A 26,503-nucleotide genomic window follows, 5' to 3' on the forward strand; every position below is an offset into this window, starting at 1 on the left:
GAAAGTCTGGCTGCTGCAGAGGTGCTATTAATCAGAGCTTCTTCCAACCCTAAAAAGAATAAATATTAAGGAATGACAATGAGAATAGATATTGATGTCTGTTCCATATTAAATGAGGTAATTTTAGATTTTCTTAAGTCTAGTATTGGCTAAGCAAAGGAATAGGTAATCAGTGTGTGTGTAACACATGGGAAACCTCCCAAGTGCATTTGTTTGGAAACTTGGAGATCTGGCTTTCAAAGGTATCTCATGAATTATATGAACTTTATTCTCAAGTGGCATTCACTTTTCCAATCAACCTAGTTTGTGGAGGTGTTGGAAAACTCAAATTCTCCAATTCACTCTTTTTTCTTACCTGTCCTCATTATATATTAATATATAGGTATTGATAATTCTTTATAACTGTATTTTCTTTTTTCCAAGATACTCATACTTCTTTATATTTTAAAGGACATTTTAAAAGGTATTTTTGGAGTTCTAGTCACTTCTTTGAGGTTGATCTCATATCAATTCTTAAGCAGTAATACCTGTTTCACCTGAATTGGGAAACAGTCTCTAGAAGGTACAAATATGTTCTGAGAAATACGTGTGTATTGTGAGTGAGTCTGTATTTGAAAACAATAAGTTTCTTTCATGCATTTATTCAGCAAATAGTTGTTGTTTACTGTGTGGTAAGCACTTTGTTATACCAGTAAACATAACTGTCCCTGACCTCAGGGGGCTTCTACTCTAGCGAGGGAGTCCAGATTCAAACAAATAAGCACACAAATTGTATAATTGTAATAATAACAAATTCTGTGAAGAAAAAGTACAGGGTAGTATGAAAGTGTATGACGTGGGCAACCTTAAGGTGGGGAATCAGGGAAGCCTCCCTGAGGAGGTGATATTTAAGCTGAGGCCAGAAGGATACTTAAGAATTAGCATAGTAAAGGTGTGGCAGAGAGGTGGGTATAGAAAGTGAGAATAGACTCCGCAGAGGCCTTGAGGTGAGAAGAAGTTTGGCCTGTTTAAGAAGAGATGGAAGACCAGTTGGACTGGAGCAAGCCAAAGAGAAAGCTCCATAAGAAAGGCTGGCGAGTAGGGAGCCCAGGATCACAGCTGTCCTTAGAGCAGTGCTGGAAGTATCTAAGAACCAGACAGGATCAGATTTGTGTGTTAAAAGTTCACTCTGATAGCTGTATGGAAATATTATTCTCTATGACAGGAGGCAGCAAACTTTTCCTGTAAAAAAGCCAGATAGTAAATATAATAAATTTTGTGGGTCATATGGTCTGTTGCAACTACCCAACTCTCCATGTTTTATGAAAGTAGCCGAGACATATGTAAGTGAACAAACCTGGCTCTGTTCTATAAAATTTATTTATGGATGCTGAAATTTCAATTTAATACAGATTTTTATGTGTCGTGAAATATTCTCCTTTTTATTTCTTTAAAACCACTTATGAAACTTCCCTGGTGGCGCAGTGGTTAAGAATCTGCCTGCCAATGCAGGGGACACGGGTTAGATCCCTGGTCTGGGGAGATCCCACATGCCACGGAGCAACTAAGCCCGTGCGCCATAACTACTGAGCCTGCGCTCTAGAGCCCACGTGCCACAACTGCTGAAGCCCACGAGCCACAACTACTGAAGCCCACGTGCCTAGAGCCCGTGCTCCTCAACAAGAGAAGCCACCACAGTGAGAAGCCCGCGCACCGCAACAAAGAGTAGCTCCCACTCTCCACAACTAGAGAAAGCCCACGCACAGCAACAAAGACCCAATGCAGCCAAAAATAAAAAATAAATTAAATTAATTAATTTAAAAAAAAACACTTAAAAATATGAAGGCCATTCTTAGTTCCCAGGCCATACACAGATAGGAAGCGGGCTGACCTGAGAGCCACAGTTTGCTGACCCCTGTTATAGTACTTATATTTCTTATTTGTTTAACTTTTTTTACTCTGCCTCTTAAATGATGTTTTACTTCTACCTTGACATTTTTCTTAAGTTGTCTACATGTTTTTCAACACTCTGGTAAAGGTATGACCAACGCTAAATAAAAAATGGGAATATAACCCCTTCTTTTCTATTTCTTTATCTTAGTGCTACATTTTCCATTTGAAAATGACATGACAGACTCATTCTATTTTTTTATCCACAGGCTTTTTAAAAAATAATGGGTAATTTTGTGTTTTTCCTGTTTATTTTTTTCTTCCAAAAGTGTTATACTTGGTGCTTTCTTCAAGCACCTAACACTGAATTTTTCATCTTTTCTTTACCTGGTAATAGTTCTAAAATTTAATTCTGGCATTCAAAACAAAAACTGGTAGAGACATCAGAAGAACAAAGTGAATAATATTCAAACAACACAGTTGCATGTAAACATTTGTTGTGTGACTAGATAAAATACTTACATCAAGATAAACAATATCCATATAATATTAGATATGCAAATACATCATCTGACTTGAGGGGAATTCCTAGTTGCTTCTGTGTATTGCACTATTCAGCCCCACAAGATGCTGGAAAGCATAACGTAGTGGAAATTGTACAGGTAGACTTGCTTTAAATTCCATTGAGTCTTACTAGGTATATGATATTGGGCAATTTAATTAATTTCTTGGAGCCTAAGTTTCCCTGAAGCATGCAAAACACATAGTCAGTGATGGAAATTCCCATCCACCTTTCTTCCCCTGTAAGCATGATCTTTCATCACATGAAAGTCGCCATGTTAAAAAATTAGGGGAAAAAAAAGCCCATATTTGGTGATGGTGAGGGTGTTTGGTATTAGTTTTAATCTTATGCAGATATGAAGTTAAAAAAAAATCTAGCAATGTACTAGATTTTTGTACATTGTACAATGAACCAATGTACTTTTAAGGTAGTATACATGATAAATGTCTATACTTTTCATTAATATTTCCTCTGCCTTTATTTTACTTCTGAAAACTCAGGTTTGACAGTTCTCTGGAAGATCTACCTGAGAGCGGACCTCACCCACCTGCAACTCCTCAGGTTTTACATATTGGTAGCCAAGTAGCCACACTTTCTAAAGTAACTACATATCCTAGGTAGAGTTTTTTCCTCTTGGTATGTCTAAATTTTAATGCTGGTGGTGAAATTAAAATACTAAAACTGTTTGACTAAAAAGGAAAAAGGGATCATAGATTACAGAACTGACATCACTAATATATAGACAAAGCTTGGCCTCAGCTTTGGAACACTGCTTTACACCGCTTTTACATTTTTAATTTTTTGTTTAGATTCTAAGTTTTAGTGTCAGGAAATCTGTGCCTTTTGTTTATTCACTGTGATTTGGAAAGTCAGCTTCCTTAAGTTTGACATAAGTCTGCTTTACTGAATTAGAGCATTCCCCTCTAAAAAAAGAGTGATAGAGATTATGTGTTCCAGTTGCCCAGATATTCTAAAGGTATTCTGGTTAATTCTTCTTGTGAGATTTTTCTGGACTCTGCTGATACTGAGTCTTTTTATATTATTATTTGTGATACAATATGATAAAAGAAATTCATTAGTTTCCTTTTCTTTTTACAGAAGGATAATTTAGCTGATTTATTTTTTTTAGCTGACTTTTTTATAGACTTCAGTTTCTCATTATTATTCACCATTACTTCCCTCAAATAGTAGCCATTGCCTCAAAGATGCAGAGTAATTGAGAAACTCAAAGTTGTGTCATTGATAACTTTATTCTTCCACTTGGCATGACACTCATATTCCCCTGCTCTGCCACTGATAACATCTTTCTTTTCTCTTTCTCAGCCCCCATTCTTTATCTTCTAGCCATTCACAACAGTTAAAACATAGCTGTAGAGTTCAGTTAAATTATAGACTTACCAAAAAATTATACTTAATTCTGTGTGTGTGTGTGTATATATATATATAATATATATATTATATATATATATATATATTTAGTGGCTTGCCACTGTTTTTTAAATTTGTCTTCTAATGGTTTATAAAATTGTAGCCAGTGGAACTAGGAATAATGGATTATCAGATTCTTCTGACAGGGAGAAGAGACTTATGTCAACCCTCACAGTTTTAGACATCTGAGCTCTCATTAGCCTGGGTTGAGTTTGGTACATAATTACTTTGTTTTGGAGGTGGCCATTGTCACCAAATTTTGGAAAAGGTGATCGTAGTGTAGTGAGGATGTTCATTAAGAAGTTGCACTCATAAATGAAGGAGACACAGATTTCACCCCATGCATTTTAGACTTTCTTTTTACTTAATAAAAAAGAAATTCTCAAATTCCAATTTGATAACCAGACTTGAAAATCATTGCAGTCCTAATGATGGAGTGTCAAGTCCTGTCTAGGTGTACGACCTTTTCTAAAAGACCAAAGGAAACTAATTATTATTTTAAGTAATAAGAATTCTGAAGATAAAATTTCATACCAGCATCTTTGAATCTTTACAGGGCTAACTGAAAATAGAAATGCAGCGTGTCAGCAGAGAAGGTGATCTTTTAGTCATATTCACTGTAACTACTGTTTATTTTACAAAGGTGCCTGCCATCCCCAAATAGTTTTACTCTCAGTATTTTAAAGTTATTTCTTGTCCATATTAATACATATTGCTGCTTTTGAATAGGCAGCTGGTTGTACCTGCTTCTCTTGAAAACACAAGTCTCATTAAAATGTGAGGCTCTGGGTGTATATCATCTCTAAGGTAAAACTCTTTATGTAGAGACTTTTTTGAAAAAATTAACATAACCTTCCTTCTTTCTCTGCTTACGGAAATTCACACTTCATGTTTGGATTTAGTTTCTACTTAGTTGTTGACAAATCAGTCTTCAAATGTGTGTTGTTATACTGATTTCATTATAAATAGGATTAGAGACAGTGAACTTAAAAACATTCAAAGAAAGTTTGTATGTTCAGAACATCAGTTTTACGGAGGATTATGTATCAGATTTGAATTTCTGAGAGAAATCCTGGCAACAGTAAATAAAGGACCCAAGCTCCTTTTACACTTGTGACATGTCACACCTTTATAAAATCTAAATATTAATATAGCATGGCTGCTATCTTATCTCTATTATGCTACCTCTTCTCACTTTCCTTTTTGTTCTTCTCCTCTGTTTTTCTTTCTCTACTGATTAATTTAAGCAGCTCCACAAGAAATGTGGCGACAAGTTCTTTGGAAGGGTCTCGAAACTTGCCTACCTTGTCTTCTCCTGCTAGATATAGTGCTGCCGTTCTGAGCAGCGCAGCCGCTACTGTGTCTGCTGTTCTTGCTGCAAAAACCAGGTAGAACTGCGTGTACAATGTGCGTCTCATGTGAACCCAGCACTTTTCACTGTCTTACAACTCACCTCTGAGAAAACTTACCCATTTGAAATAGTCACAGCCCTATTGTGAGATCTTAATTGTATCGGGGACATTTTTTCTAGGTTGCGGATATATCCCACAGTGTTTATTACTGATTTTTCTTTAAATTATCCTTTTATGTCTTTTCATTACCACCATTTATCTATGATATTTCTCAGTTGTGTGGATTGTTGCATTTTGTGTGCCTTATTATCATTTTTAATCTCTATATCTGAAACAGAATCCATTATAAATAGGTATTTTAAGTTTCTGTTGGTTTTACCTTCTCCTACTAACTGGTTATGTTTGAGGTTGATCTAAAGCCTAACTATTCTAATATCCCTTTCTCCTATAAAAATAGTAAAAACCTTTTTATTGTTGTGGGGTTTTGTTTTTACATAAGTTATAGTAGTCTTCATAGCTTTAAATGCTTTCCAGAAGATTGCCTTGATCAGTTTTGGTGAAAATTTAATCAATTCTGTATTAATGAGTAGAATAACATAATAGACTTTTCTCTTCGTCCTCTTTCCACTTCTTTGTTCTTTCTGTCTCTGTCCCTATCTCTCTCTTTCTCTGGAAATGTTTCAAATCATAAACTGTAAAAACTACATACTTTCTGCACTTGGTAGTGTGATTTTTCAACTTAAAACTCTTTCTGAATGCTCACCAGGCTCTCCAGTCCTGAAAAATATCACTCACTCCTGGATGCACTTTGCATCAGCCCTGTTTCCAAGCCTTTAGCTTTTTCGTATCTCCAGCCCTCGAGGAAATCAACTGGCTCTGTCCATGTTAAGAAAACCAGGTACTGGGAGAGCGGATGTCACAAGGGGTGGTTTGCTGTGGAAGGTACTGCTTTCTCTAACGCTGAAGTGTCATATTAACAGCCCAGATGAGAAAATCCTAGAGCTCATTTGTGTCCAGTTTTAAATTAACTGTAATTTCAATGCAGTGATAATGCACAAGCATGTTATTTTGTATGATTATTAACTTGCCTTTTAATCCTTTGTGACATCTTTTATTAGCACATTTGGTATTTGGTATGAAATTACGAGTAATAGTACAAGTATTTAACTTAGAGTAGAACCCTGTTTTTTCTTGCATGGATGTTGCTATATGAGAAGAGTTAAATGTTTAATAAAACATACCTTTATACCTTTTGAAAAAATGAAAAAGAATAATAAAATAATTGGTTTTGATTGGCTACTATCTTATAGCTCGTAGATATGAAGGTTTTATGTGGGCAAACAACTTAATTTTCTCCATATCTGGGAAATACTGAAACACAAAAATGAATTTTTCTCCTAAACTTAACAATTATGCTAAAATTATTAGGTATAACATAAAAATAAAAATATCTTAAATATTTACTAAAGGTATAATCTTAATGAAATGACTATATTATTTCTGACAGAACATAAAATTAATGACAGAGGGTACAACTGTGACTATAATTCGTAAAAGCATGATATGACACAGGCTGCCTGTTGATCATGTGTTTGTGTCCTACCCACTGTTATGGATATTCTCATTATACTTAATTACAAGCATACCTCGGAGATATTACGGGTTTGGTTCCAAACCATTGCAATAAGGTAAATAATGCAATAAAGTGAGTCACAAATTTTTTGGTTTCCCAGTATATTTATATAAAAGTTATGTTCACACTATATTGTATTCTGTTAAGTGTGCAATAGCATTATGTCTAAAGTTAATGTATATATCTTAATTTAAAAATACTTTATTGCTTAAAAATGCTAACCATCATCTGAGCCTTCAGTGAGTCATAATCTTTTTGCAGTAGTAACATGAAAGATCACTGATCACCAATCACCATTAACAAATATAATAATAATGAAAAAGTTTGAAATATTGTAAGGATTACCAAATTATGGCATAGAGACACTAAGTTAGCAGCAAATGCTTTTGGAAAAATGATGCCAATAGACTTGCTTGTTGCAGGGTTGCCACAAACCTTCAAGTTGTTAAAAAAAAAATGCAATGTGTGCAAAGCACAGTAAAGTGCAATAAAATGAGGTGTCCCTGTATAATTCTAGATTACTTTTAAGGGAGATTAAAACAGGGGGACAAACAGCAAAATGTACAAGAGGTCATTGTACATTTTGCTCCAAGAAAAAATATACCCGAAATTATTTTATACTTGTGGAATTGTGATTGTTAAATGGGCAGAAATATTACATTGTCAGGGCTAAGTCTGTACAAAGACAGGTTACTAACTACCCTTGGAATAAAAGGTTCCTTTGAGAACCTAATGGAATGCTCTAAGCATTGATTGACATCAAATGGAGATGGGATGGGGAAAGATGCTGATTATGAGAAAATACTCCCTTTCTCCATTAGTACCATGCTCATTCAGCTTTTAGCTTTATATTCCAGTAAGTTATTTTGTTCTCCCTGTTTTAACAGAAAAAGAACAACATAAAACTCCTGGCATACCTTGTTTGATTGGAGAATTTTAATGCTTTTCATTTATCATTGTAAAACTGAGGACAGTTTTATAACTTTTTTGTATGTAGTTGTTACATGTAAGGCAATCTGTAAGCAGGAAAATTTACTCTAAAAGAAATGAATCCTAGATAGTTTTTCCTTCAAGTCAGGTGTCTTATTGTTTAAATAAACTTTTTGTTTTTGAAAAAAAGGTATGCCTGTACTTATGGCCTAACTGAATATTCATCCATGCACCCACTTCTAGAGGAAGTGTTAGTAGTCATTTACATTACTTTTTATTAACAGCAGTAGGCACAAACTAAATACGTTTCGATATTTGGGAAAGGAAAATGGTTCTCAACAAGGTAAGCTAGTTGGCATTCTGCAAAGCTGGAGTGCAGGGTTTCCTGAGGAGACCTTGCCACTTCAGTGAGAGGAGTACCAAAAGAGCAGTTGGGTTAATGTCAGAGGTATTTTATCTCTGATGTTTGCTTTTGTATAACAGTAATCTTTAAAATTATAATAAAGTGTAGTATAATACCAGAATTGTGCCTTTCTATTATAGTATATTTAACATGTTGAATTTTGATACAAAACGTCAAACTTAAAGAATTTTGCTTAGGAAAATACAAAAAATTTTCTTGTAAATAGGATTCTGGAACAAAGGAGACTCATGACTGCTCTATACATCTAGGTCCTTTCATAGAGTTCTGACAGGAGAATTCTATTGAAATTAAAAGTTGTTTATAATTATGACCTTCCAGAAATACTCCTTTTCTACTACTTCAGAATCTATGTATATCAATTTTTGTAAAACTTTAGCTAAAAACTGTGTAGTGTAAACACTGATAATTAAACCTGCAATGTACAGCTGGCTTTTTAAAAAACATTTAAATGTGTAATTAGAATAAAAGTTACCTCCAGATTATTCTTTGAACAGAGATTTTCCTTTGAAAATAGACTTGAACTTTCCAACTGTTCCCAATCTGCAGCTGAAATTGATTTGTTGTAATAGTTAAACAAATGTGGGAAAAGAATGTAAACTCAAGATAAATCAGGTTGCTGACACAAAGTTAACTTCTCTTCGTTTTTCTTTTGTCCTCATTAGCTCAGTTTTGAAAAGAAACCTTTGCTCTGTCAGTATGTTTTTCTCCATTTTCAGTTTTTTAAATATGAAACAGAATCTTTAGTATTCTTGAGATGGAAGTCATATTAATTTAACATTTTATTTCAGTGCTTGTTTATTTGGCAGACTAGTGAAAATAGCCATATTTGATTGTTAGCTTCTGTGGTATTAGCCAACAGTATTTACGGATTTGCTCTGATTTCCTCACTAGAATCTTTCAGAAAGCATTTTAATTTTGTTTAGAATTTAGGTATACCTTAAACAATTTAAATTTAGAAAAAATATATGTGAGTCACTACTTCAGAAATAAGATACCAATCTAAGTATTCATGACATATTATATTAATAAATTAGTCATCAATTTGAAATATTTTGCTGTTAGTGATTACTGATAACATTTTCTTCCCAAATATAAAATTACATAGCCAGTGGCTTTACTAATTTTTTAATCTTTAGTATATGATACCTAATGTTTATGTATTTTCTTTAAATAGTAGCTAACAGTTAAAAATTAGAAAAAAAGACATGGGATTTTTAGAGACCTATACATCATATATTCCAATATGTGATTGTCTAGATAAAACCTAATATCTTCCCATTACTACATTAAATATTTTAAGTTGATAGAGCTCTGTTTCCCCAGAGATTAACTTTACTGACCAATCCTGAATATAAATGTAAATGGAAGAACTTTCTTGCTTATAACTTAGATTTTTATAAATTCTTTATAATCTGCACACTCTTTGTGTCTAAAGAGTACTGTTTAAGATGTAAACATCTTAGGCCTTTTGGGAGAGGATATATACAAGACTATGTACAAAGGATACAATAAAAAAAATGAAAACTTTTTTTGCTTATGAATTATAGTCCATGGGAATTTTAAGAAATATTGTGTTATTTAAAATTGAGGAAGCAGGATTGTACCTGGTCTCAAAATCCTGGACCAGAACTATCTACAAACTACATTTAGAAGCAGAATTATTAGTACAGATGGAGGATGTTTATTTGATGAATGTATTTATTCCTGGATATCCTAGCTAGATATTACAAGATAATAGCGTTTCTTGAGCATATACTCTGCTCAGCACTGTGCTCAATACCTTACATGTGTTACACGTATTATCTCTACTGCCATACAGTAGGTCCTAGTTGTTTATTTTATATGTAGTAGTGTGTATCTGTTAATCCCAAACTCCTAATTTATCCCCCCTGCCCTTTTCCCCTTTGTTAACCATAAGTTTGTTTTCTATGTCTGTGTAGTCTATTTCTGTTTTGTAAATAAATTCATTTGCATCTTTTTTTTAGATTCCACACGAGTGATAGCATATGATATTTGCCCCTCTCTGTCTGACTTACTTCACTTAGTATGATAATCTCTAGGTCCATTTTTGTTGCTGCAAATGGCATTTTTTCATTCTTTTAAAATTTTTATTTTATATTGGAGTACAGTTGATTAACAATGTGGTAGTTTCAGGTGTACAGCAAAGTGATTCAGTTATACAAATACATGTATCTATTCTTTTTCAAATTGTTTTCCCATTTAGGTTATTACAGAGTATTGAGCACCATTCCCTGTGCTATGCAATAGGTCCTTGTTGGTTATCTGTTTTTAAATATAGCAGTGTGTACATGTCAATCCCAAACTCCCAGTCTATCCCTCCCCCCACACACATCCCCCATCGTAACTATAAGTTCGTTCTCTAAGTCAGTGAGTCTGTTTCTGTTTTGTAAATAAGTTCATTTGCATCTTTTTTTTAGATTGCACATATAAGTGTTATCATATATTTGTATTTCTTTGTCTGACTTACTTCACTTAGCATGATAATCTCCAGGTACATCCATGTTGCCGCAAATGGCAGTATTTCATTCTTTTTATGGCTGAGTAATATTCCAATGTGTGTGTGTGTGTGTGTGTATGTATGTATACGCCACCTATTTTATCTATTCATCTGTTGATGGACACATAGGTGTCTTCTGTGTCTTGGCTATTGTAAATAGTGCTGCTATGAACATTGGGGTACACGTATCTTTAGAGTTTTCGTCTTTTCCAGATATATGCCCAGGAGTGGGATTGCTGGGTCATATGGTAACTGTTTGTAGGAGCCTCCATACTGTTCTCCGTAGTGGCTGCTCCAATTTACATTCCTACCAACAGTGTAGGAGTGTTCCTAAAAGTATTTTAACCTCATTTTACAAATGAGGAAATTTACCAAGTTTAAGTAACATATCAAGGTCACAATAAATGCACCAACCTCAAATAGTTTATAATGTAGTAGAGGAGACAAGATACATAAAGAAGTTACTATTAATTAAGAAAAAACGTAGCTATTACAAATTGAAATGTAGCTTTATGCCATGCAGCTAATATCTGCCATGCATTGAAGCAAGGGGTGTCTTTACTTCTAGGAGATTGAGTGATTAAATAAAATATGTTAATTGCTTAGCGTAGTGCACAATGCATGATGGGTATTATTGTGCTACTGCTCCTATTGCTAATTATGGATAAGGTTTGGACAGGTGCAGAGGGAGAGTGGGGGAGCACCTTCCATGTAGAGCCTGGCAAAGATGTAGAGCTGTGGACAGAAAGGAGCTATGGCAAGAATATAGTTTGTGTAGCAGAGTGGTAGGAGATATGACTGAACAGATAGATTGTAGCTCTATCTTAGAAGGCTTCAAATGTCAGGCTGACCTGTAACTTAGTCCTCTACTCTCTAAATGGTTGGGTCTGGTCTACAGCATCTCCATCTTTTGTGAAGTGCCTTCTGGAAACAAACCTCTCATGGAAAGTGTTTCCTTTGGATGATTTTTCATATTAGGAAATACTTCCTTTTATTGAACCTAGTCTATCTCACCATAGATTTGACTCAACATTCAGCAAACAGAGAGAGCATAGCCATATAGAGTGAATCCACATGTCAGATATTTGAGCATTAGTCTTATGCTTCTTCTGAGTTTCTTTCATACCATGGGCCAGTTAACCAGTTCCCTCAACCTGACTTCACTAGACTTGGCATTGATTTCCTGTCGTCCTGGTCACTTTCTTCTAAGTAAGTTGGCAACTCTCCTGTAATTAAATTTTAATGATTTCAGGTTATTACACATTAAATGATGATTTGGGTTTTATTATTATTTTCAGATTCTGTGTTTCATCTGTAAATTCCAGTATTGCTTGGTCATGAATTCTCTTTTCAGAATTGTGGCTATATGGATTATTAGTTGTTTTTATTTTTCAAATCCTCATGAGTAATTAACCCTAGAATTAAAATGGTGTATACTTCTCTGTTACTTTCAAAAATAATTTGTTTGTAATGTGTAAAAATATTGAAAATAAGTCTTTATTATTTGAATACATTAATTATCTTTTTCATATGTTAAGCTCATATTCTGTGTCCTAGAGTATGGTTAAGTACTTTGTACATAAATATCTTAATTAAGTTCCCGGAATTCTTATGAGCAAAGCATTATCCCCATTTAAAGTTTAGGTAACTGAGGCTTAGAGAAGTAAAATAACCTGTCCCTCACAAATCTTTTATAAGGACTGACCTATAACATTTAAACCCTGTTTCTATTAATATTATTTAGTGTGTCATCTTTACTGAGAATTGTGTTCAGCACTACCATTAAGTAAACCATCTTTCACTTTTTATTTATGATAAAAATTATTCAAGTGCTTATTTTTTTCATAGTATAGTATGTTTTAACATCAAGCAGATGTGAGTTTTTCATTAAACTGATTAGAAATGTTGGGAGAAGGTGATGGCTCTACTGCACTTGAATTTGAGGGGACAGTAATAGGGAACAGTATTATAAGAAAGTTAAAATAGCTCTAATATAATTTTTCAAAACTATTTAGTGTCAGAGGTGCCCAGAACCCACCCCAAGGTGTGATGACTCACTAGAGGACTTGACAGAACTCAGTCCATCGTAGTGCTCCTGACGGAGAGTTACTACACTGAAAGAGTACAAAGCAGAATCAGCAAGGAGAAAGGCGCATAGGACCAAGTCCAGAAGAAAGGAGGCTCAAGTGTCCAGAAGTCCTGTCCCAGTGAGGTCATACAGGATGCGTGGATTCCTAGAGCAGTGAGTTATGAGAAGACGTGCAAAGTGTTCTCTACCAGAGAGGCTCTTCAGAAACTAAGTACCTAAGACATATTTCATTGGGGCTTGTCGTGTAGGCACGCTGTGCCTTGTTCATACCCAAACCCCAGACTCTCAAAAGGAAAGCAGGGGTTTATCATAAACCACATTGTTGGTATAGTTTAGGCACAATGAGCCACTGTTTATGTATATATATATATATATATATATATATATTTTTTTTTTTTTTTTTTTTTTGCGGTACGCGGGCCTCTCACTGTTGTGGCCTCTCCCGTTGCGGAGCACAGGCTCCGGACGCGCAGGCTCAGCGGCCATGGCTCACGGGCCCAGCCGCTCCGCGGCATGTGGGATCTTCCCGGCCCGGGGCACGAACCCGTGTCCCCTGCATCAGCAGGCGGACTCTCAACCACTGCGCCACCAGGGAAGCCCGCCACTGTTTATCTTTCGGAGAAACTTTTATATGACCATAGGGAACTGTTTACCAGCCAAGTTGCCAAAAGCCAGTCAAAGGGCAGCCTTGCAGCGGGCCTTCCTAAGGATAGGCAGCCTCAGGCCTGCTCTGTTAGGTGTTACCCAGGGTTCAAGAGGCATTGCGAAAATTAGGTAATCTTGGTCATTTGGTAGTATAGTGGGCACGATTGCATTTGAAATTGCATTGAAATTTCAACCTAACAGTATAATTAAGGCTATTTATTTTACTAAAGTCATTTATATAATATCCTATCTTTATTGATCTATTCCTCTAGCTGTTGATTTCAGGTATTGAAGGAATTGAGTTTCTGTGCATGGAATTTTTAGCAAGCGGTAGCTAAATTTCTGTTGAAAAGTTAGTAGGATGTATGTATTATTGTTGTCATTGTTGTTACTATTATTATACTTCACCTGAGAGAAACTTATAGTATTGCATCATTCCAAAGAGCATATTTTATAATTTGAACTACCTAAAATTTTTTTTTGAAATGATGATATATAAGTATAAATAACAAATGACTGGGATAATAAAAGCCATATGATCTTCTAAATCAAACTGGAACCACCTGTTCCACCTGTTAAGCAAATAGCTCTGATTGAAAGAAGACAGTGGCAGACTTGTTTCTTGTTTTCCTGTAATCCTGAACACAGAACACTGGATGTTGCGTTAGGCGGTGGATGTTGTCTTTTGTTTACCACTGTGTAACACAATGTCTGGAATATAGTAGGTGCTTAAGTATTTATTGCATGAATGAGTGACTGAGTGTGTGAGTGAAAAGAGTGACTGGTAAGATGTCAGGGAAGCTTGGTTCATAAAATACTAGAAGAATGTGGAGAAGAGGAAAACAGCATCTGTGCCATTTCATAGAAATTATCAGGGAGTCTCCAATAATTAATTGTTTTAATCTAGATGACGCTTCTGAAACGTTGAGATAGAGGAAATTAGCTTCTTATTTAAAAGGATTGGCTGTATAAGTTTTTCAGTTGCTCATTTCTCATGGTAGAACTTTTTAAAGAGAATTTCCAAAGCATTGAAAGAACTGCAGTCTGACTCCTTTCCTTCCCTTTTTCTTTTTTTCTGTTTTAAAAAAGGCAGCCCCTCAGTCATGGTATTAGAGTTTTTCTTTTTAAAATATCAGTTAATTAATTAGTTTTGGGTTTTTTTAACATCTTTATTGGAGTATAATTGCTTTACAATGGTGTGTTAGTTTCTGCTGTATAACAAAGTGAATGAGCTATACATATACATATAGCCCCATATCCCCTCCCTCTTGCGTCTCCCTCCCTCCCACCCTCCCTATCCCACCCCTGTAGGTGGTCACAAAGCACCGAGTTGATCTCCCTGTGCTATGCGGCTGCTTCCCACTAGCTATCTATTTTACGTTTGGTAGTGTATATATGTATTTTTGTTTTCCTTAGAGATTTAATAAATTGAGGAAAGAACAAATCATTGCTAAGTTAGATCGCTAGCACATCACCAGAAATGTTTCCTTCTTTTCTTTCCAGCAGCGCCCAGGAGCCCTCTCAGCCACTGGCCACCGCAGCAGCTGCAGCTGGGAGCACGCCTGAGGGGCCAGGAAGCCCAGGCTCAGCCAGACCAGGGGTGGCCGGGCTCACCACTGCTGCCGCCTTCAAGCCTCTAGGGTCCACCGGCGGCATCAAGTCACCAAGCTGGCAACGGCCCAACCAAGCAGGTACTACGCCCAAGAAATCTCTTGCTTTTTGCATTTAAGTATAATTATGAAAATGTGTTCTGGGAAACCCATTCTCAACGATCTAAGATTTACAAAGGACTGGGAAAAGTAGGTACAGCACTAGGTACAGTATAAACATTCTCTGTGTGTGTTGCCACTTGCTATTTATAACTATAGAATTGAGAGCGTGGCCTGGTTTCCTGGATTACCCAGGAGGCATGGGTTCCATTGTAAATTTGGGGTCTTATTAACAAACTATGTTGTTGGAAGGTTAGCCCTGGAAACATTTTAGTTTTCATCATGTATACAAAGTAACAACAGAAGCACTTGCTGCCGTCAAACAATTATTGAAGAAAGTTCTTTTACTTCCTGTCCTTGGGCTCCATCTGGAAACCTGAGTTTTCATTCACTTCTACAGATAAAGAGCTTTAAATAAAGTCACTTAACCTTGACCCTCAGTTTTCTGATCTGCAAAATGGAAGGAGACTAAATGCTTCTCCCAACATGAATGAAGGTTATGGTCATAGGACAAAAGTACCTCTCTTAAGAGGAAGATGGGACTATACTTAAATGTTGCTGATGCCACCCTCAGTCTTACCTCTTGACACTCTTTACACTCTCCCTGAATGATCTCTCGTCCAGGTTCCTTTTACTACCCAGCCACTGATAATTTACAGTCCTCTCTCTCCTGATCTCCGTACCCTCAAACTTGTTGACCTCCTTACTGGACTATTAATTGACTTAGCACCTGTCCTCTTGGAAAAAATGCTGACACCTTAGCCCCACACATTTTTAATTATTTCCATTTACTTAAAGCTTATCTATGTCGATGGAGAGTTGCTGTAATTATTTCATATGTGATTAGAATACTGGAAGCAACTTTCATAAAAAAAGTTTTTGGTATGGTAATTGGAAGGGAACAGGAGAATGTTTCCTAAAAGAGCAAGGAAAAGGCTAAATTTCAGAGGTAGAAACTGAAGGGAGGCTACAAAGTATATGTACTGTGAAGGACAGAAAGTATAGGTAGTGCCTTTGGAAATTCAGAAACTATGGACAGAAGACCACTCTGACTAGAGTAAAAAGAAAAAATTCCAGTTGACGTGGAACTCCTGGAGGATACACTACAGCAAAATTACCACAAGAGGGCGATCGAATCCTTCTTTCTCTCAGTCTAATTTAATAATCAAAGCAGGTAAATAACTATAATCATGATTCACATGGTTAGCATTTAAAATACTAATCTTTTTACAGAAGGTATAGCTGAATCTAATTTGAGCAAGACTAGAGCAGGTTAGAAAATTATACATTATATAACGTAAAGCATTAATTATTGAAAGAAAATGTTTTGCCATTGTGAAGTCTTAGTTGAATTACATCATGATGCTTAGCTCAAATCAGAAAATATTTGCAGAACTCCTGCTGTTTGTCTTGCTCTGGGTGCCACAAACTGGCACTAATGTTATGTAAAAGTTACTTATTTTATGCTATTTTGTAAAAATTGTAAAATAAATACAGAATTCCCAGTCACTCAAGTTATTTTATTCTACTCTACCTAACAGTATACCATATTTCAAAAAAAACCCAAAACAAAACAACACCCCAGAATCTACTCTTAGTCTTTGATAAATAGTTTCAAGGGCTTCCTAATGCAAATGGGAATAGTTCTTTTGATTCAGAAGGTGGTAACTGTCACATGATGGGTTCTTATGTTCTTCACAACTCACCCGTGAAAAGGACAGTTCCGACCAAAGGGTGCAAAAGCTACAAAGGCAAGTCACTGCACTAGTGTGGACTCAGATGAAGTGCTAAGCAGGCGGCAGTGCTTCTCTCACACTGAGAACTTCAGGTGTCTTTCTCTTGATAATTCACAGCTGTGCTCTAGTGTGGGCAAAGTAGGAGGAAAAAAAAGATTTTTTATTCCTCCCACCCTTCTACCATCACCCAAGAGTGCCTATCACTAATAATGTCATTTTTATTTTATTTATTTTTAAGGCATTTCTTTCTTTTTAAAAATTTATTTATTTTTGGCTGTGTTGCGTCGTCGTTGCTGTGTGCGGGCTTTCTCTAGTTGCAGCAAGCGGGGGCTTCTCTTGTTGCGGAGTGCGGGCTCTAGGCGCGCGGGCTTCAGTAGTTGCAGCACGTGGGCTCAGTAGTTGTGGTGCAAGGCTTAGTTGCTCCGCGGCATGTGGGATCTTCCCAGATCCAGGGATCGAACCCGTGTCCCCTGCATTCGCAGGCAGATTCTCAACCACTGTGCCACCAGGGAAGCCCCACTAATAATGTCATTTTAAAGTAATTCCTACAGTTGAGTGGGAAGGATGGGATTAGAATCACTAAAATGCAGTCTGTGGCCTGCTTAGTTGATTATGAAAGTTTAATGAATCATAGCCAGCATTTTCATTAAAAAATGAAATTGAATAGAAAATATCAGAATATTCTACTATATGAAGTATCTTAACATATTAAGGGTAGGTATCATGTTATGAAAATGTGGCTTTAGATTATATATATGTATGTAAGTGAATATCTATACACACGTCCTAACATATATTTTGGATCAGCAGGTAAAATGAACAGCAGGTAAAGTGTATTTCTTATTTTTTATAGTTAAGAAAAAGTTTGAAAGTCACTTACTTAAATAAGTATTTTAGTCATACTTTTGTCTATTTGGGATGACTAATTTAGTTTTGAAATGATAACCGAAAAAAAAAAAAGACTGCATTGAAGGGGCTAATTGAAATTTTAAGACCTACTAGAGTATTCTGAACCTGTCGGGGTTTCTATTACCTCCATTGAAATTCTGACTTTAAATCTTAGATCATTTCACTTGTGGTGTAGTATAACCTGTGTATCCAGAAGTCTTTCAAGAAGACAGTAACGTAATGCCAGTTGGTAAATAGGAACTAGGTGAATATGTAACAGTGTTATGGTTTAGACTGGATCCTCTTCTTTTTCTCGGGCATGTGGTTTTAACGTACACCACCACACATGCACAAGCTTGCCGGTGACTGACAAAGAGAGAAATATTTTCAGATGCAGCGTGTTAAAAAGTTCATAGTCTGCATGAAAGTATCAAGATACAAAAGAAGTGAGAATCCATGCTTGAGTTTTTAAGTAAGCTAGGAATACTACTGCCTACTTGCTCTGTGTTTTGGTAATACTTCCATAATGCAGATGCAGTAGTCCCTTTAGAAATGTTTACTTGATCTAGAAAAATACACAAAAGGTGAGATTCTTCTTGATATTTTTCAGAATTGAGGATTTGTAATTTTATACTAATATTTTAATTCACTATATTTGTATGTCTAATAGGTTTTTTAATGCTCAAAACCTTCATATTATATACAATAAGTAGATAGATATTCTTAAAAAGTTCATAAATTTAATCATATAAGTTTAAAAATATGTTCCTGTGTTTATGTAGGTGCCCTAATTTGCTATATAATATTTTTTCTAGATTCTGTTTAGGTTATAGATACCAGTTTAGGTAAATTTAATTCATTTGACACAAGTATATATATAAAATATTACTATCTTACCAAATACAGTCAGATGTTTTTTAACAAATCCAGTCTTAAAGTTATGAAGGACTATATGTTTGATGCACATCAGTTTTCTAACTTTAATTATATAAACTAAATGAGAATGACCAATTCATTAGAATATAAGCAGTGCTTTGCTAGATCAGGCCTACTGTTGTTTTTTTTTTTGTCATTTTTATTTTTTTTAACCTTTTATTTATTTTTACTTTTTATTTTCTTTAACGTCTTTATTGGAGTATAATTGCTTTACAATGGTGTGTTAGTTTCTGCTTTATAAAAAAGTGAATCAGCTATACATATACATATATCCCCACATCTCTTCCCTCTTGCGTCTCCCTCCCTCCCACCCTCTCTATCCCACCCCTGTAGGTGGTCACAAAGCACTGAGCTGATCTCCCTGTGCTATGCGGCTGCTTCCCACTAGCTATCTATTTTACATTTGGTACTGTATATATGTCCATGCCACTCGCTCACTTTCTCCCAGTGTACCCTTCCCCCTCCCCGAGTCCTCAAGTCCATTCTGTAGTAGGTCTGCGTCTCTATTCCCATCCTGCCCCTAGGTTCTTCATGACCTTTTTTTTTTTACATTCCTTATACATGTGTTAGCATGCAGTATTTGTTTTTCTCTTTCTGACTGACTTCACTCTGTATGACAGACTCTAGGTCCATCCACCTCACTACAAATAGCTCAATTTCATTTCTTTTTATGGCTGAGTAATATTCCATTGTATATATGTGCCACATCTTCTTTATCCATTCATCTGTCCATGGACACTTAGGTTGCTTCCATGTCCTGGCTATTGTAAATAGAGCTGCAATGAACATTGTGGTACATGACTCTTTTTGAAGTATGGTTTTCTCAGGGTATATGCCCAGTAGTGGGAGTACTGGGTCATATGGTAGTTCTATTTGTAGTTTTTAAAGGAACCTCCATACTGTTCTCCATAGTGGCTATATCAATTTACATTCCCACCAACAGTGTATGAGGGTTCCCTTTTCTCCACACCCTCTCCAGCATTTATTGTTTGTACATTTTTTGATGATGGCCATTCTCACTGGTGTGAGATGATATCTCATTGTAGTTTTGATTTGCATTTCTCTAATGATTAATGATGTTGAGCATTCTTTCATGTGTTTGTCGGCAATGTGTATATCTTCTTTGGAGAAATGTCTATTTAGGTCTTCTGCCCATTTTTGGATTGGGTTGTTTGTTTTTTTGATATTGAGCTGCATGAGTTGCTTATATGTTTTGGAGATTAATGCTTTGTCAGTTGCTTCATTTGCAAATATTTTCTCCCATTCTGAGAGTTGTCTTTTCGTCTTGTTTATGGTTTCCTTTGCTGTGCAAAAGCTTTTAAGTTTCATTAGGTCCCATTTGTTTATTTTTCTTTTTATTTCCTTTTCTCTAGGAGGTGGGTCAAAAAGGAACTTGCTGTGATTTTGTCATAGAGTGTTCTGCCTATGTTTTCCTCTAAGAGTTTGATAGTGTCTGGCCTTATATTTAGGTCTTTAATCCATTTTCAGTTTATTTTTGTGTATGGTGGTAGGGAGTGTTCTAATGTCATTATTTTACATGTAGCTGTCCAGTTTTCCCAGCACCACTTATTGAAAAGGCTGTCTTTTCTCCATTGTATATTCTTGCCTCTTTTATCAAAGATAAGGTGACCATATGTGCATGGGTTTATCTCTGGGATTTCTATCCTGTTCCATTGCTTTGTATTTCTGTTTTTGTGCCAGTATCATACTGTCATGATTACTGTAGCTTTGTAGTATAGTCTGAAGTCAAGGACCCTGATTCCACCAGCTCTGTTTTTTTCCCTCAAGACTGCTTTGGCTATGCAGGGTCTTTTGTGTTTCCATAAAAATTGTGAAATTTTTTGTTCTACTTCTGTCAAAAAAGCCAGTGGTAGTTTGACAGGGATTGCATTGAATCTGTAGATTGCTTTGGGTAGTATAGTCATTTTCGCAATGTTGATTCTTCCAATCCAAGAACATGGTATATCTCTCCATCTGTTTGTATCATCTTTTTTTTTTTTTTTTTTTTTTTTGTGGTACGCGGGCCTCTCACTGTTGTGGCCTCTCCTGTTGCGGAGCACAGGCTCCGGACGCGCAGGTTCAGCGGCCATGGCTCACGGGCCTAGCTGCTCCACGGCATTTGGGATCTTCCTGGACCGGTGCACGAACCCATGTCCCCTGCATCGGCAGGCGGACTCTCAACCACTGCGCCACCAGGGAAGCCCTGTTTGTATCATCCTTAATTTCTTTCATCAGTGTCTTATAATTTTCTGCATACAGGTCTTGTGTCTCCTTAAGTAGGTTTATTCCTAGGTATTTTCTTCTTTTTGTTGCAATGGTAAATGCGAGTGTTTCCTTAATTTCACTTTCAGATTTTTCATAATTAGTGTATAGCAATGCAAGAGATTTCTGTGCATTAATTTTATATCCTACTTTACCAAATTTATTGTTTAGTTCTAGTAGTTTTCTAGTAGCATCTTTAGGATTCTCTATGTGTAGTATCATGTCATCTACAAACAGTGACAGCTTTACTTCTTCTTTTCTTATTTGGATTCCATTTCTTTCTTTTTCTTCTCTTTGATGTGGCTAAAACTTCCAAAACAATGCTGAATAATAGTGATGAGAGTGGGCAACCTTGTCCTGTTCCTGATCTTAGTGGAAATGCTTTCAGTTTTTCACCATTGAGGACGATGTTGGCTGTGGATTTGTCATATATGGCCTTTATTATGTTGAGGTAAGTTCACTCTATGCCTACTTTCTGGAGGGTTTTTATCATAAATGGGTGTTGAATTTTGTCAGGAGCTCTTGCTGCATCTATTGAGTTGATCATACGGCTTTTCTCCTTCAATTTGTTAATATGGTTTATCACATTGATTGATTTGCGTATATTGAAGAATCCTTGCATTCCTGGGATAAACCCCACTTGATCATGGTGTATGATCCTTTTAATGTGCTGTTGGATTCTGTTTGCTAGTATTTTGTTGAGGATTTTTGCATCTGTGTTCATCAGTGATATTGGCCTGTAGTTTTCTTTCTTTGTGATATCTTTGTCTGGTTTTGGTATCAGGGTGATGGTGGCCGTGTAGAATGAGTTTGGGAGTGTTCCTTCCTCTGCTATATTTTGGAAGAGTTTGAGAAGGATAGGTGTTAGCTCTTCTCTAAATGTTTGATAGAATTAGCCTGTGAAGCCATCTGGTCCTGGGGTTTTGTTTGTTGGGTAATTTTTTTTTAATTTTTTAAAAAATTTTAATTTATTTATGGCTGTGTTGGGTCTTCGTTTCTGTGAGAGGGCTTTCTCTAGTTGCAGCAAGTGGGGGCCACTCTTCATCGCGGTGCACGGACCTCTCACTATCGCAGCCTCTCATTGTGGAGCACAGGCTCCAGACGTGCAGGTTCAGTAATTGTGACTCAGGGGCCTAGCCGCTCTGCGGCATGTGGGATCTTCCCAGACCGGGGCACGAACCCGTGTCCCCTGCATCGGCAGGCGGATTCTCAACCACTGCACCACCAGGGAAGCCCTGTTGGATGATTTTTAATCAGTTTCAATTTCAGTGCTTGTGATTGGTCTGTTTATATTTTGTATTTCTTCCTGGATCAGTCTCGGAGGTTGTGCTTTTCTAAAAATTTGTCCATTTCTTCCAGCTTGTCCATTTTATTGGTATATAGTTGCTTGTGGTAATCTCTCATGATCCTTTGTATTTCTGCAGTGTCACTTGTTACTTCTCCTTTTTCATTTCTAATTCTATTGATTTGAGTCTTCTCCCTTTTTTCTTGATGAGTCTGGCTAATGGTTTATCAATTTTGTTTATCTTCTCAAAGAACCAGCTTTTAGTTTTATAGATCTTTGCTATTGTTTCCTTCATTTCTTTTTTATTTATTTCTGATCTGATCTTTATGATTTCTTTCCTTCTGCTAACTTTGGGGTTATTTTGTTCTTTCTCTAATTGCTTTAGGTGTAAGGTTAGGTTGTTTATTTGAGATGTTTCTTGTTTCTTAAGGTAGGATTGTATTGCTATAAACTTCCCTCTTAGAACTGCTTTTGCTGCATCCCATAGGTTTTGGGTCATTGTGTTTTCATTGTCATTTGTTTCTAAGTATTTTTTGATTTCCTCAGTGATCTCTTGGTTATTAAGTAGTGTATTGTTTAGCCTCCATGTGTTTGTATTTTTTACAGATTTTTTTCCTGTAATTGATATCTAGTCTCATAGTGTTGTGGTCGGAAAAGATACTTGATACAATTACAATTTTCTTAAATTTACCAAGGCTTGATTTGTGACCCAAGATATGATCTATCCTGGAGAATGTTCCATGATCACTTGAGAAGAAGGTGTATTCTGTTGTTTTTGGATGGAATGTCCTATTAATATCAATTAAGTCCATCTTGTTTAATGTGTCATTTAAAGCTTGTGTTTCCATTTATTTTCATTTTGGATGATTTGTCCATTGCTGAAAGTGGGGTGTTAACGTCCCCTACTATGATTGCATTACTGTCGATTTCCCCTTTTATGGCTGTTAACGTTTGCCTTATGTATTGAGGTGCTCATATGTTGGGTGTATAAATATTTACAATTGTTATATCTTCTTGGATTGATCCCTTGATAATTATGGGGTGTCCTTCTTTGTCTCTTATAATAGTCTTTGTTTTAAAGTCTATTTTGTCTGATAGAGAATTGCTACTCCAGCTTTCTTTTGATTTCCATTTGAACGGAATATCTTTTTCCTCCCCTCACTTTCAGTCTGTATGTCTCCCTAGGTCTGAAGTGGGTCTCTTGTAGACAGCATATATATGGGTTTTGTTTTTGTATCCATTCAGCCAGTCTGTGTCTTTTGGTTGGAGCATTTACATTTAAGGTAATTATGGATATGTATGTTCCTATTACCATTTTCTTAATTGTTTTGGGTTTGTTATTGTTGGTCTTTTCCTTCTTTTGTGTTTCCTACCTAGAGAAGTTCCTTTAGCATTTGTTGTAAAGCTGGTTTGGTGGTTCTGAATTCTCCTAGCTCTTGCTTGTCTGTAAAGGTTTTAATTTCTCCCTCAAATCTGAATGAAATGCTTGGTTGAATAATCTTGGTTGTAGGTTTTTCCCTTTCATCACGTTAAATATGTCCTGCCACTCCCTTCTGGCTTGAAGATTTTCTGCTGAAAGATCAGTTGTTACCCTTATGGGGATTCCCTTGTATGTTATTTGTTGTTTTTCCCTTGCTGCTTTTAATATTTTTTCTTTGTATTTAATTTTTGATAGTTTGATTAATATGTGTCTTGGTGTGTTTCTCCTTGGATTTATCCTGTATGGTACTCTCTGCACTTGACTATTTCCTTTTCCATATTAGGGAAGTTTTCAACTATAATCTCTTCAAATATTTTCTCAGTCCCTTTCTTTTTCTCTTCTTCTTCTGGGACCCCAATAATTCGAATGTTGGTGTGTTTAATGTTGTCCCAGAGGTCTCTGAGACTGTCCTCAATTCTTTTCATTCTTTTTTCTTTATTCTACTCTGCAGTCGTTATTTCCACTCTTTTATCTTCTAGGTCACTTATCCGTTCTTCTGCCTCAGTTATTCTGCTATTGATTCCTTCTGGAGTTTTAAAATTTCATTTATTGTGTTGTTTGTCATTGTTTGTTTTCTCTTTAGTTCCTCTAGTTCCTTGTTAAATGTTTCTTGTATTTTCTCCATTCTATTTCCAAGATTTTGGATAATCTTTACTGTCATTACTCTGATTTCTTTTTCAGGTAGACTGCCTATTTCCTCTTCATTTCTTTGGTCTGGTGGGTTTCTACCTTGCTCCTTCATCTCTTGTGTGTTTCTCTGTCTTCTCATTTTGCTTAACTTGCCATGTTTGGGGTCTCCTTTTTGCAGGCTTCAGGTTCATAGTTCCCATTGTTCTTGGTGTCTGCCCCCAGTGGCTAAGGTTGGTTCAGTGGGTTGTGTAGGCTTCCTGGTGGAGGGGACTAGTGCCTGTGTTCTGGTGGATGTGGTGGATCTTGTCTTTCTGGTGGGCAGGTCCACGTCTGGTGGTGTGTTTTTGGGTGTCTGTGACCTTATGATTTTAAGCATCTTCTCTGCTAATGGGTGGGGTTTTGTTCCTGTCTTGCTAGTTGTTTGGCATAGGGTGTCCAGCACTGTAACTTGCTGGTCGTTGAGTGGAGCTGGGTCTTGGCATTGAGATGGAGATCTCTGGGTGATTTTCGCCATTTGATATTACGTGGAGCTGGGAGGTCTCTGGTGGACGAATGTCCTGAACTTGGCTCTTCTACCTCAGAGGCACAGCCCTGATGCCCAGCCAGAGCACCAAGACGGCTCAGAATAAAAGGGAGAAAGAAAAAGGAAGGGAGGAAGGAAGGAAGGAAGGAAGGAAGGATTGAAGTAATTAAAAAAAAAAAGAAAGAAAGAACAGAGCAACCAAACCAAAAATCAAATCCACCAATGATAACAAATGCTAAAAACTATACTAAAAAAAAAAAAACAGGGCTTCCCTGGTGGCGCAGTGGTTGAGAGTCTGCCTGCTAATGCAGGGGACACGGGTTCGAGCCCTGGTCTGGGAGGATCCCACGTGCCGCAGAGCAACTAGGCCCCTGAGCCACAACTACTGAGCCTGCGCGTCTGGAGCCTGTGCTCCGCAGCAAGAGAGGCCGCGATAGTGAGAGGCCCGCGCGCCGCGATGAAGAGTGGCCCCCACTTGCCACAACTAGAGAAAGCCCTCGCACAGAAACGAAGACCCAACACAGCCAAAAATAAATAAATTAATTAATAAACTCCTACCCCCAACATCTACTTAAAAAAAAAACAAGAAACAAAAAAACCAGACAGAACTCTTTTACCACAACTCTTTTGTGGTAAAAGCAAAGCTATACAGACAAAATCACACACAGAAGCATACACACTGACAAAAAGAGAAAAAGGGGAAAAATATATATATATATATATATCATTGCTCCCAAAGTCCATCTCCTCAATTTGGGATGATTCGTTGTCTATTCAGGTATTCCACAGATGCAGGGTACATCATGTTGATTGTGTAGGTTTAATCCACTGCTTCTGAGGCTGCTGGGAGAGATTTCCCGTTCTCTTCTTTGTTCGCACAGCTCCCGGGGTTCAGCTTTGGATTTGGACCCAATGCATGTAGGTCACCTGAGGGCGTCTTGTTCTTCGCTCAGACAGGATGGGGTTAAAGGAGCAGCTGATTCGGGGGCTCTGGCTCACTCAGGCTGGGAGGAGGGAGGGGTACGGATGCTGGGCGAGCTTGCGGCAGCAGAGGCCAGTGTAATGTTGCACCAGCCGGAGGCGCGCCGTGCGTTCTCCCGGGGAAGTTGTCCGTGGATCCCGGGACCCTGGCAGTGGCGGGCTGCACAGGCTCCCAGGAGGGGAGTTGGGGATAGTGACCTGTGCTCGCACACAGGCTTGGTGGTGGCAGCAGCAGCCTTGGCGTCTCAGGCCCGTCTCTGGGGTCCGCGCTTTTAGCTGCGGCTCGCGCCTGTCTCTGGAGCTCCTTTAAGCAGCGCTCTTAATCCCCTCTCCTCGCGCACCAGGAAACAAAGAGGTAAGAAAAAGTCTCTTGCCTTTTCGGCAGGTCCAGACTTTTCCCCGGACTCCCTCCCGGCTAGCCGTGGCGCAGTAACCCCCTGCAGGCTGTGTTCACGCTGCCAACCCCAGTCCTCTCCCTGCGCTCCCACCGAAGCCCGAGCCTCAGCTCCCAGCCCCGCCCGCCTGGCCGGTGAGCAGACAAGCCTCTGGGGCTGGTGAGTGCCGGTCGGCCCTGATCCTCTGTGCGGGAATCTCCCCGCTTTGCCCTCCGCACCCCTGTTGCT

General features: G+C 37.3%; 1 protein-coding gene across 4 annotated transcripts in view; it reads left to right on the forward strand.

Annotated features, from left to right (window-relative positions):
• Positions 1-26,503, forward strand: part of PDLIM5 (PDZ and LIM domain 5) — a 213,821-nt gene that overhangs the window by 147,440 nt on the left and 39,878 nt on the right. For all 4 annotated transcript variants that reach the window (XM_060147578.1, XM_060147579.1, XM_060147580.1 and 1 more), the window contains one exon: positions 14,954-15,141. In XM_060147578.1, coding sequence (XP_060003561.1) covers positions 14,954-15,141 — 188 coding nt within the window. The remainder of the gene's footprint in view (positions 1-14,953; positions 15,142-26,503) is intronic.

Source organism: Lagenorhynchus albirostris, chromosome 4 (genome assembly GCF_949774975.1).
Source record: "Lagenorhynchus albirostris chromosome 4, mLagAlb1.1, whole genome shotgun sequence".
Classification (NCBI taxonomy): domain Eukaryota; kingdom Metazoa; phylum Chordata; class Mammalia; order Artiodactyla; family Delphinidae; genus Lagenorhynchus; species Lagenorhynchus albirostris.